Raw genomic sequence first — 12,500 nt, forward strand, 5'->3', positions numbered from 1 at the left:
CGGCGACCCTTGTGGGCTACGGGTCTAATTGTTAAATAGCACTTTAAACTTTATGGTTGGGTCACAGAATGTGGCCTTTACACTTTGGATTTGAACCAACTCTTAAAGGCAGCTGGACATGTATGTATTTATATGCATTGATAAGTTTCACCTAAATAAGGTGGTTTGCAACCAATCTCTAGGGACACAGATAACAATGTTGCAATGTACAATTGCTGGTGGACGTAAAAAAGGAGCTAATGACAGATCTTTTGTTTTCGTCCACCAACACCTTTACCTGTTGTCAGTATGAATCACTTTGGTAAATATTATATGTGCCTGTTTTCTCATTGCCTACCTGTGTGAAAACACAAGATGCAGTGCTCCATGATAAACATGGCACTATTGCCAGTGGTTTCGGCCAAGCAGTGCATGCCAGAGAAGCCATATGCCCCCCCATAGAAATACCAGTGATTCCCAATGGGCCATATCCCTGCCGTTCTCCCCACTGTAGCAGGACAAGAGACTCCAATATCAACGCTGCACCCATGATGAACAAGTCCACAACATATCTAAGACTAGATCGAACTTGATTGTTTGGTTTTCTCACTCCATAGAAAGGATTTTCTAAAAGAACTGACGCAATACCATAGTTCTTTGCCAGTGGTTTCGCCATCATATTTCTTCTTCGCCAAAAGTGATGGTCTCCCGTTCCAGCAAGATGAAGGCACAGCGGCTTTCGTCCTTGTTGTGGCCATTTTTTAGGAACGATAATCTGAAAACAAGCTTTTTCACTTTCCTTAGGCAACAGACCTGGAAAATGTTGTGCTAATGGTGAGGTGAAGTGTCCTTCTGCGATGTGACAATGCTCTGTTGTCCATGATTTGGTTAACTCGACGGGATATTGTTTAGAAATGAGACCATTACATCGGTCTCTATCAGAAACAATTTTTCGAACCTCTAGTAATCGCTCATACACTTTTATATCTCCCCACCCTTTCGAAAAGAACGAAGATAAGATTAATCTTCGATAAAGTCGGTCGCATTTGCTTGTCAAGGACATTTGAAAAACCTTAATCATAATACTTAGCGACCAGGCCTTTATCTGTGTTTCCGCCAAAAGTCGATAAGTTTTCGTTAACTGAACAACAGTCTCGGTAGCTTTCGGTTATCTACGTTTGGGATTCGTCGGCAAAGGAATTTCTGGGTATGTCGTCGGATTTCTTCGGGAGCGGATGTGAGCACGAGAGTCAACTCTTATCCTTCCGTCAGATATTCGGAGTTAAATTTCTTAGCATAAACCGGAGTGAGTGGTCATAGTTTTTAATATAGATGTGACCATGGAGTATTCAGTGAATTGGCTGGTAAGTTAAGGAAACGCAAACAAAATGAGTACGCCACTACGAGCGAATATCTCGCGGGGAAACCCTGACAAAGTCTTCGATTTGATTGAGAAAGTTGGAGGAGGGACATACGGAGACGTTTTCAAGGTTTGTATCGATCGCATGGTTATGAAACGGTTGGTTTGTTTAACCCAAATATATATTTGAATCTTGTTTCTTCTGGATACGCGCTTTAACTAATCGAACCACAAACCTGTAATTTTTAGGCCAGGGTAATTGCTACCGGAGAACTTTCGGCGGTGAAAGTTGTCAAGATTGAACCAGGCAAGTGAAAAATTAATCGGTAGCTACTGATAATTTAGTCAGGTTGATAAGACGGGTAATGATGTTGTACGGCTCTTCTGTTGTTAATGACGATGAAATGTTAGTTTTCAGGAAGGTTCGCCGAAACCCGCATTTCGTAGCAAGCTTTAAACTGCTTTTGATTGTTCATTTTATTTATTTCCAAACATGGTGTTGTTTAAGTTATGGTTTTATAAATTTAATGAGCCTTCACGTTGTTTTTAGTTTACTGAAAGTCCAAATGATTTCGTTTTTAAAGATAGTTTTATGCCTGTGTATACATATGTTCTCATTTGAGGATTGCAGCACTATTGATCATTGTTTCTTAATTGCTCTACGATCTTGAACAATATTGGCGTCAATTTGTTTTCATAACATCGTGTAATTAATGCTACTATAACCAGCGAAGGGTGCCTGAAATGTTTCCAAAGGATTTAAATAAAACACGGCTGAGCTACGTTAAAAATATACAAAGCAAGACAAGTGTCAATTTATAATATTAATATTGTTTAGTGTACGAATAACTGTAAGCGTGATGATAAAAAGTGATAATATTAATTGTTAAATTTTTAACCTCGGTTAATGCATTTCTCCTGCTCTGATTGGTTTACTCAGTCTCGGTTATCAGCTCATAATTTATACCTTAGTTGGACCTTAAATGGCAAATGATTGCGCTAAGCGTTGCTAAGCTAAAATTATTTTCGGTGGAAAGTGAAATTTCCCTCTGAATAAAACAAAAAAGAAAAACTCAACCTTAGAAGGAAATAATTCTATGACAAGCCATCTATACCATCCGGAACAAGTAAAGAAATATTCAGGTTTGGTATCCAGGCATCTCTCCACCCAGGAGACTCACAAGCGATATGAAATCAAAGTTTCCACCTTGAAAAGATACAATGTATCTCATCACCAAGCAAATACAAAGCAATTCAAGTACTACTTCAAGCAAGCATCTTAATGACAGAAACAAAAGTCAGAAACGCATGCAGATTCGTTTAATCTGGTTTGTGTCAGATTTGTTTAATTGATCCTTAAACATGTAATTTAGCAAAAGTGGTGTCATTTTCGTTTTTTCCATTTGTCTGCTTTTTCAGTACCATCTTGAATTATGTCTTAGGTGCATTCTTACATCATGTGCACACGTACCTCATGATTGTTTTTTCCTATAGGATTGTTTCTTTCCCTACCCATCTCCTTTGCTTCAAAAGTAACAGTTACTGTCGAATGCACTTCAAGAATCCGAGATTACTACTTGTAATAGTAAAGAAAACCAACTTTATTCATTCACTTCAATGAAAGGGAAGGATACCAGAGGTTATCCATATTGAGGGTATCCTCCCACAGCCGTATGTAATTGACTGAGCGTTGATTTTGATTATGATGAGGAAGAAAACTGGAATGCCCAGAGAAAAACCCTCTGAGCCAGACTGAGATTGACTGAAACTTTTGAGTGAGATTTACTTCCAGTTAATACTGTTTGCTAAAATCTGGTATTCCATGAGAATGTCAGCTGACTTGTCTTTTTTAACAAGGCAAACACTATGACTGGGCTTTTTCGGACTTGATTCTTGTTATTAGCAGCGCTTTTATCAGTCTTACCAGACAGAACTCACTCTGTGTGTTCCTAATCCCTTTCTGGGGATGTCATTGTGAATTTGTAACTGGTTGAAATGGAGTTTTGGTTACAATAAACATCAGGCATCGATCTGCATGCTACAGTATGGGGAGCACTGGGTTGGCAAATTGGTGAGAGCTCTGTACCAGTGTGGCCTACATGCATGTTCCGGTATGTGTAGGTTCAATTCCTGGACTCAGCCTCATCTGTGGGTAGAGTCTGTCGATTCTCTTCACTGCTCTGAGAGGTTTTTCTTTGAGTTTGATTGCTAACCCTAATCTGCTTTGCCAGGGTTTAGGTTAAGGGTTACCCTAATCCTAACCATCCACCGGTCTCCTTTGAAGGGTTTGTAGAATCTGAAATTATTGGCTGTTTCCAGTGGCTTGTGAATTTGAAAAACGGAACCCCAATGGATTTTTTCATGTACAGCTGTAGCTCTATACAATTTAAGCTGTACCCAGAGGAAGTCTATTTACTTCGACTTATTAGTAATCTTTTTTTCTGTTACAAGTTTGTGTTGCTGTGTGTTACTTTTGGCTCTGTTATTCTTTTAGAACTTTGAACAACACAAATCATCAACATTATGATTATTTTACTGTTTTATACATTAATTTTGTTTTTATCATTTCATTTATTTTGTTATCTTTTCCTTTTCATTTCCAGCTGTTTCTTTATTGGTTTTGTTATGATTTGTTCTTTAATTCTAGGAGATGATTTTGAGCTAATTCAACAAGAAATTGCTATGATGCAACATTGTCAACACCCTAACATTATCCAGTACATTGGTAGTTACCTTAGGTCAGTTACACTATAGTGTACCCGCCTGGGTCCCTGACCCACATGAAATTTACAGTTGGTTGGGTTTGCAGTAGGGTTTGTTATCACCTTACAGTCAAGCTATGTCACACACAACCAGTAGGATAATTGAAATTTGAACTGAGTGTTCATTTCTGCATGCCAGTTTTGAACTTTGCTCTTGAGATTCAGAATTTCTTTTGAATAATAATTTTTCCTTGATACATGTATATTGAGAGCAGGCACCTATAAAATTTCGTTGTATTATAAAATAAATGTTATTTGAAAGGTGAAAACTATTTCAAGTGTTTGATGAATTATTGTTCAGTTATTGTGTATTTTTTCGTAGACGCTTTCAGAAAAATCTTCAAGATTCCATTCACATGTCGGAAGCTCCAAAGAGGAATTCATATATTAATTTTAGTCTTGTAGATACAGGTCACCCATGACATGGCTTGACTGTAATCTTTTTTAAAAAAAAACATACATACATTACAGTTAACCCCCGTGGGTAATCCACATGGAGGGTGTAAAGTGCAGGTTGGGGTTAAGGTCATTGTTTCACTCTTATAGCTGAAACAACCCAAACCTTTACTATTGCTAACATTAGGCCTAAAAAATAATGTTTAAGCCTAAGATTAGCATTTTTGTAAAGGTTTGGGTTGTTTCAGTCATAGTAAAACAATGACCTGGAACCCTAACCTGCAACCTGCACTTCACACCCTCAGGTAATCCACTTCTATGCCACACAACTGTGTTTAGATGTACAGGGTTCGTCTCTGCAGTGTCTTTGAATTATGGATACATGACATATACATTTCTAATAAATTTGGTCAGGCAATGGTCACTCTAAAAAAAATAATGTAGCAAGGTTTCTTGGCTCTGTAGGCGAGACAAGCTGTGGATAGCAATGGAGTTTTGTGGGGGTGGATCTGTACAGGATATTTATTGTGGTGAGTTTCTGTTTCATAATTATCATTAATAACCCTAACCCTTTCCCAGATTCCAAGTCAGGCACTTTAACTAACCACTCACTTCACCAGCCATATTGCATCCAAACCTTATCATGGCGGCAGTTCCTAAAGCCAATTAAATGTTACGGAAACTAAAATTCACATCGATAAGAATAATCTATATGGTTGTTTAACACTTATAATAATTTATTTTTGGCTTTTCATTGTTCTTTCCTGATTAAATGGGATGGGAAACTGCTGGGTGTTTTGAGGAAAGGAAAAATATTTCCTGGAGAAAATTCTTGTTTGGAGCAGGGACAAGAAAGACCATGCACAACAAACATACATGTACATGTATTACATAATTTTTTTATGCCTGTACACATGACCATTATATGAACTACATGTAGTTATGGGTTAGGGTTAGGTTAGGGTTAGGGTTAGTGGTTGTCTGGCCATCTCTGACAACAGGAAAGTTTACGAGGGGACTTTTCGGTAAAATGAAAAAGGTTTGTTGCCCAAAGAAAAAACAACAGACAACCCAGCCAAAAATAGAAAATGTCTTACATAAGCAGCACCAGACTCACTCAATGGTTTTCTGTTGTTAATGTCTGATAGTAGTGTGAGGTTGGCAATAATTTATTTGCCACAGTTGAGTATTTTCCCAATATTTGTGGCTTTTACAAAAAATTGTCAGATAGGAAAACTGGCAATGGAGATCGAAGACTCCATTTTGAAAATGGTGAAACTTAAACCTGGACTTAACCACAGGTGCACACTTGGAACTATGGGATACTCATGCTCCAACGCCATGTGATTGCATCTCAACGTAGCGTGCATTTAATCGCAGGAGGTTTCCCAATGGGCAACCAAGTATTTATCAGGGCAACCAAATTTACAGGTATAATTTATTAGTTGCCCCGGGCTTTTGAAACAGTGACAACCAAATTTTTTTTTAGTTTAGAGCACCGTAGAAGCAGGGCAACATTGGTGGGTTATCTCCGCACTGTGCCACATTAGTTGCTCAGTTAAAAGTTTGCAATAAGGGTCATGTTGTTTTTATGGTTGTGACAACAATGATGATGATGATGACGCATGATATTTATTTTGTTGTTTTTACAGTCACTGGACCTTGTTCGGAGCCTCAGATTTCCTTTGTTTGTGTTGAGACACTTAAGGTACATGTGTATGTTGTAGTTCAATTTTATTCCTTGGTTTCATCAATTTTAAACCAGTCCAAAATTTTTGAACCAGTTTAAATTTTTCAAACTGGTTTTTGTGAACTGTCTGAAAAAACGGGATTTTCCTTTTGTAGGTGGTGTAGTTAAAAGACAGGGGCTTGTTTTGTTTTTTTTTTTTGTTGTTGTTTTTTTTTTTGGGGGGGGGAGGGGGTTGGAAAAAGAAAAGAATCCCGACTGGCCAGAGGCAAACTATTTACAACTGCAGCGGGGAAGTTGAACCAGGGACTACCAGGATCAAATTCAACGAGTGATCAGAGCGAGTCTTTAACCTGGGATCTCCCGACCTCAAGGCAATCACCCTAACCACTGGGCCACACTGCTTACAACTTTGTGATATTTCTTTGTAATGCCAGACAATTTTACTCACCAGTGAGGGCAGTATAGGAGTCAATGGGTTAACAACCTCTATCTGTACACATCCACTCAAAAACTATGTTCCCTTTAAATAATGCATAACTGTTTTAGCATCATGACTTAGACCATTAAAATGAAGGCCTTATTATTGTTATGAGTGTCATGTCTCTATTTTTATCTCTAGGGTCTTGCATATCTCCATGACAAAAGCTTGATGCACAGAGACATCAAGGTACAATGAGTACAAAAATTGTTTTGTATATTTCTGTCCATAAGAAATGAATGGGTACCATGAACACCAGGCCCCAGTTGTTCAAAAGTGGATAGCACTATCCACCTGACAAATCACTATCCATTGGATAGTGCAATAATTGATTTCGCTATTACTTATCTACTGGATAGTGATCTATCCAACGTATAGCGCTATCCATCGTTTTAACAACTGGGTCCAGGAGATTAAAAAGCTGCATAGTTTTACCATGAAATTTCATCCAAAATTTGGGGTGTGACTTCTCAACAAGAACCTCTCAGAAAAAATCACCCCCCTGGATTCACCCCTGAGTACCTATTTTTTTATGATTAGATTTTCATCAATTTCATTTTTTAATTTCTTTAGGGTGCAAATATACTGCTTACTACCAATGGCAGCATCAAACTTGGTAAGTTGACTAATTTTGCTTCTGTGGAAATCTTGAAATGTAGTCCATCCAGAGGTCTGGAGTCTTCTTCTTTTTAAAGCAAATCCTAATGCTGGTGGTTTCTGATGATGGTATGTGTACCTGTAATTACATGTAGTTCTTCTTAATAAGAAGATACTTGTTTTAATTAGAGAAACTTGCTCTTGGACATATTTTCTTTGAAAAAGAGACAGAAATTAAGTCAGAAATGGCCTTTTTACTGATTATTGTAATGTTGAAAACCATACATGTAAATCAAAGTCTTGCATTATTCACAGCTGATTTTGGCATAGCAGCAAGGATATCTGACACTTTGGCTAAGCGCAAATCATTCATTGGAACACCTTACTGGTGAGTTCTTCCCTTTTACTGAAGTTTCTCACCAATCCTAACCCTAACTGAATGAATTTGTCATTAAGGATGGCACCAGAAATGGCAGCAGTGGAAAGAACTGGAGGATATGACTTAAAGGTTTGTTCAATCTCTTTAACTCTGAAACTTTCAAGGTTGATTAATAATTTAGATCATGGATGATGTAAACATTTGTGAACTGCAAACATAAAAATATAAAATCTGAAAGTACATGACTGTACATGTATCCTCTCATTAAAATTATCCTGCGATTTGCCTTAACATTCATTTTTACATGTATCTCTCAAATATAGCTGTTTTAATTACCGGTAGCCAGTTTAGCTAGTGGTAATCTACAGTATTGCCTGCTAAATGTTTAAGTTTGATTCAGATAATCTTGAGATATGAAAGAAGCTCTTACTAATTTTCACTTGGGTGAGTTTAGGGCAGTGACTTTCTCCTGTCGTAGGTCCTTTATCTCTCCAACCTGATCCTACATGTAACTACATGTATGACCAGCATGGAAAGTCCTTGACCTGGAATTGGGACTCCTTGCTGGCTTGTGGCAATTTGACAGCTATAGGAAATAAGCTCCTGGAAACCCTGGCACCCAACTGATGCTGATATTACATACTTTTTGTTAAGTTACTGCCCAAGTTTTTCCAGTTCAGTGAATGCACTGACTGGAAGAAACATGAGTCCATAAATTACGAAAAGGGCCAAGAGAACAAGGTTAGGCACCCTACCTGCATGCTGTATATGACAACAAGATCATAAACTTATAAACAGGGGTTTGGGGGAGAATGGAATACCAGAAAAGACTATGCACCCAAGTGAGCTCATTTTCGTCATGTTTGTCTTATGGTGATGCTGTTGGAGTGTGAATGTATATCTGGAATGTGTCGCCAGACCATCTGCCCAGAGTTTTGATGAGATGATCAGGAAAATCTGTGAGAAGTTGCTGAAGTGGCAGCACTTGTGTGAAAGCTATGTCTGGTAAAAGAACCAGAGACATGGCTGTATGTTGCTTCCTTTGTTCACAAAGGGGAGACAAAGTGACAGGCATTGATGCTGTGAAAGCTCTGTGGATGGCTTGAACAAGAGCATTGCTGTCTGGGAGAGAGGTGGGGTGAATTGGTTGAGAAGCAGGTGAGGTCGTAAGGGGTTAGTGTTAGCAATGCAGCTGTGGTGGTCTGCATGTGGAGATGTCATTGATACTGTTGCTTGTCACTTGTATTGTGTACAATCAACAAACCATACAGGAGGTCCTCAGACATTACAGAGAACAAGGAAAGAAATAAGATGTTGTAAATGATTTCTGTAGATAAGGCAGACAGCCCAAAGGAAACAATTAACAGCTACAATTTAAAACAATTATTGCTCAGTGCTTCTGTAATTGTTTTTGTATAGTGTGATATCTGGGCAGTTGGAATAACAGCAATTGAGTTAGCAGAACTGCAACCTCCTATGTTTGATTTACACCCCATGAGGTATGTTGTATGTTTTTTTATGCAAAAGTCTTCTGACAAACTTAAGTCTTCATAATCTTAATGTACAGTGGTGGTATCGCTTATGCATAACTTGGAAAAGGGAAGGCCTGACACTGCTTTAGTATAATACATTAAAATGAAAAAGATAATGTGAAAATGAGATTGAAAATTATGAGCTATTAATTTTGACTGCTGTAGTTATAATCATTGCAACCTTGATGTGGTACAGCATTAATATTAAGGTATGAGGTAACTCAAAGATCAGTGGCAAAAAAGCTACAGTGCTCATGATTTTCTCTCCTTTACAGAGCATTGTACAACATAGGAAAACGAAGTTTTGTACCTCCAACATTAAAGGAAAAAGATAAATGGTAAAATATTTTGGAATTTATTTGGTAATAGTAATTATTGTTATTGGTGTATTTGTTGTGGTTCAATATTTTTTCTTGGTTCCAAATTTTCTAAACCAGTTGAATAATTTTAATAATTTTCCTTTGTTCAGGGATCCACATTCGCAGTCGTCCAGTCGTCCCAGACGACTTAAAACCTGTCCGGACAAGTATAAAAACTCCAAAGGTCGTCCGTTGGACGAGTGAAGTTTTAATTGATGTCTTTTCATGAATGCCACTAAATGTTATAATATAGGATTTATTTCCATTCTGATTGCTTTCCATTCAATGGAAACTTCCAGAAAATGAGGAATAAACATGCAGCTTTCTTCAGCACTTAAATCGCAAGGTGTCAAGCGCCATCTTTGACCATGCAGGATTTTCCATGAAACAATTGCATGCAGGCTCAATTTTCATGTACCGGTATCTTACCGCTAGCATGGTTGTTAGCAAGTTGTTTAGCAAAGAGCAAAGGGCGACTGGTGGTCTCTCTCACCTGATAATGTGGCTATAGTTACAAGGCGTTTCACCACCTCCGGCAAAAAGGAAAACAAAACAAACAGAACATGCTGCTTACGAGCAGGAAAAACACAAAATCTTGGTAGCATTCAAACGCAAGACACTTACACAGGAGCGTCGAAACTTTGAGTCTTTAAATAGGAAGCCACATTCAAGTGCGTTTCGTCGTGACAGGTAAAGACCATTCTAAATCGGGTTCCCACGGTGCAAAGAACATAATACTCCAGAGTCAAAATTCGTAATTTCTGACGAGATTGTAAAATAAATGCAAATGCTCAAGTTACAAGTGATTTTATTGACAAATTCTGTACTTATGCAATTTTCCCGGTCAACTCAAAATTTGTCCGGGAAAGTATATCATAAGATGTACTTGCCTGGCAGACGACTTTGATAAAAAGTGAATATGGATCCCTGTTTGTTTCTGATTATGATAATGAATATTAGAGAAATTAAGAAAAAGCAAAGTTATTGAACTGGTTTGAAAAATTTTAAACCAAGTAAATATTTGAACCACAACTTTAATATAAAACTCATTAGTAATTCATGATGGGAATTAAAACAAAAGAAATGTTTTAAAATATCTGTATACCTGATAAAGATTTCTCTTCATTTACATAAGTGTTCTTTCGATTTTCCCTGTTATACATAGTGTAGATTAACAATTAAATGCTGACATTTTATGTCATACAATATTCGCACCTGATCAGATCTGTATCACATTTACAAACTCTCAGCTTTGCCTCAAATTTGTAAATGTGATACAGATCTGTCTCCCATACTGTATATAATGAATCTACAGTTAAAATATCTTGAGTTGACATTAAGGCGTGGTTTAGGATGCAACATAAGCACAATAAAGTTTATGCTGGTTGCATAAGCATAAGAGAAGTGACATACGCAAGTGCTGTTAGCTCCAGAAAAAACTCATTGGAAGTGGGACTAGCCATATTTCCAAAATGGTAGACAAAGAAGAAATTCTCCTTCTTCTGTTGCTGCTACATAAAGACAACAATGGTGACAAAACAGAGAACGAGTAAACAGAAAGAGGTCCTGTTGGGTAATGGATACTGTATTTTGTGAAAGAGGAAAGAACAAGGAGACTTTCATAATTTCGCACAGGAGCTGCAGCAGCTATAGCGAACCAAGAACCCTAACCCTAAAGCTTTTGCTGTTCCTAAACTTATGTACAGGGCTTCCGTAATAGCACTCCCCAAGGATTTAGTTAAGGAAGGGAACTAGATTTTGTACTTCATCTGGAACGGAAAGGATAAGGTAAAGCACCAGGCTCTGATATCAGATCTAAAGAAAGGTCAAGCACTAAAAATGATAGATATCGAGTCTATGATCAAGACACGGCGGGTAGCCACTCTAAAGAAATTTCTAGAGGAGTATCCAAGCCCTTGGAAAACAATCTTAAACAAGTTGTTATCTCTGATTGGTGATCGATGTTTTGTCTTGTATTGCAATTTCAATACTTCGAAGCTCAAGATTCAGTTACCAGTATATTATAAGGAGTGTCTCAATGCATGATGGGATTTAAACAGGAAGAAGCACCACAAGATGTCCTAAATGAAATTATTTGGAACACTAAATTATTTCTGTAGACAAGAGGTCAATGTATAGAAAAGATATAATTGATCTTGGTTTCCTGACAATAGGTGACTTAATATTTACCAATGGCTATTTCTCACCAGATTTTCTCACATCTTTAACATCCCCAGAACAAAGATTTTTGCTTATGAGTATTGTTAATTCAATCCCTTCAAAATGGCATTCCCTTGCTACAGCCTGCACTAGTATATCATTAAGCGCTAGCTCCCATTAAGAGTACTCCAACAGTCAGAACAGACATGCAGCAGCAATGTACCGATCGCTGATGTGTCGCAGAAGCAGATTTATCAAATTTTTCTTGAGAAAAAACAGATTCCACCTACTGCTAAGCAAAAATTACAAGATAAATATTCAGATGTAAGTTTACTGCTTAGCCTTTAGTGTCACATTGGAATCAAAACTTAGGGAATTTCGATACCAAATATTAAATTGTATTGTTTACACCAATGAAAAGCTATTTCAGTTAGGCTTAACCGACTCTCCATGTTGTACCTTTTGCCAAGAAGACACAGAATCAATTGGGCATTAACTTTTTTCCTGCCAAGTATCTATGGAGTTTTGCAACAGGTTGTGATCTGGTTAAGGGATAATGGGATTCAAATTAGTGCATTAAAAGGGAGTGATTTGATATTTGAAAATTTTGAGAATTATTAGCCTAAGGGATGATTTTTCTCTGATCAATCACATTTTACTTTTGGCAAAATTTTATCTAAATAATGCAGTAGATGCCAAAAAACAGTTTTACCAAATCTGCCATGTTTTATAGCAAGGACTAGAGTTGTGTCTATAATGTTGAGCTCTATATTGCAAGGGATAACAAATTATTAGAGCACCTGAAGAA

The 12,500-nt window shown here is 37.5% G+C and overlaps 2 protein-coding genes across 2 annotated transcripts in view; one reads left to right on the plus strand and one right to left on the minus strand.

Annotated features, from left to right (window-relative positions):
* The window catches only part of LOC138048959 (protein ABHD18-like), a 6,604-nt gene extending 5,529 nt beyond the window's left edge, over positions 1-1,075 (minus strand). The window contains exon 1 of the mRNA XM_068895029.1: positions 338-1,075. Coding sequence (XP_068751130.1) covers positions 338-1,060 — 723 coding nt within the window. The 5' untranslated portion in view covers positions 1,061-1,075. The remainder of the gene's footprint in view (positions 1-337) is intronic.
* Positions 1,076-1,210: 135 nt separating this feature from the next.
* LOC138048957 (mitogen-activated protein kinase kinase kinase kinase 5-like) overlaps positions 1,211-12,500 on the plus strand; it is a 27,912-nt gene continuing 16,622 nt past the window's right edge. Inside the window, exons 1-11 of the mRNA XM_068895027.1 lie at positions 1,211-1,469; positions 1,589-1,646; positions 3,987-4,077; positions 4,963-5,027; positions 6,150-6,205; positions 6,807-6,854; positions 7,239-7,281; positions 7,578-7,650; positions 7,719-7,770; positions 9,061-9,140; positions 9,449-9,511. Coding sequence (XP_068751128.1) covers positions 1,368-1,469; positions 1,589-1,646; positions 3,987-4,077; positions 4,963-5,027; positions 6,150-6,205; positions 6,807-6,854; positions 7,239-7,281; positions 7,578-7,650; positions 7,719-7,770; positions 9,061-9,140; positions 9,449-9,511 — 731 coding nt within the window. The 5' untranslated portion in view covers positions 1,211-1,367. The remainder of the gene's footprint in view (positions 1,470-1,588; positions 1,647-3,986; positions 4,078-4,962; positions 5,028-6,149; positions 6,206-6,806; positions 6,855-7,238; positions 7,282-7,577; positions 7,651-7,718; positions 7,771-9,060; positions 9,141-9,448; positions 9,512-12,500) is intronic.

This window comes from Montipora capricornis, chromosome 5, assembly GCF_036669925.1.
Source record: "Montipora capricornis isolate CH-2021 chromosome 5, ASM3666992v2, whole genome shotgun sequence".
NCBI lineage: Eukaryota > Metazoa > Cnidaria > Anthozoa > Scleractinia > Acroporidae > Montipora > Montipora capricornis.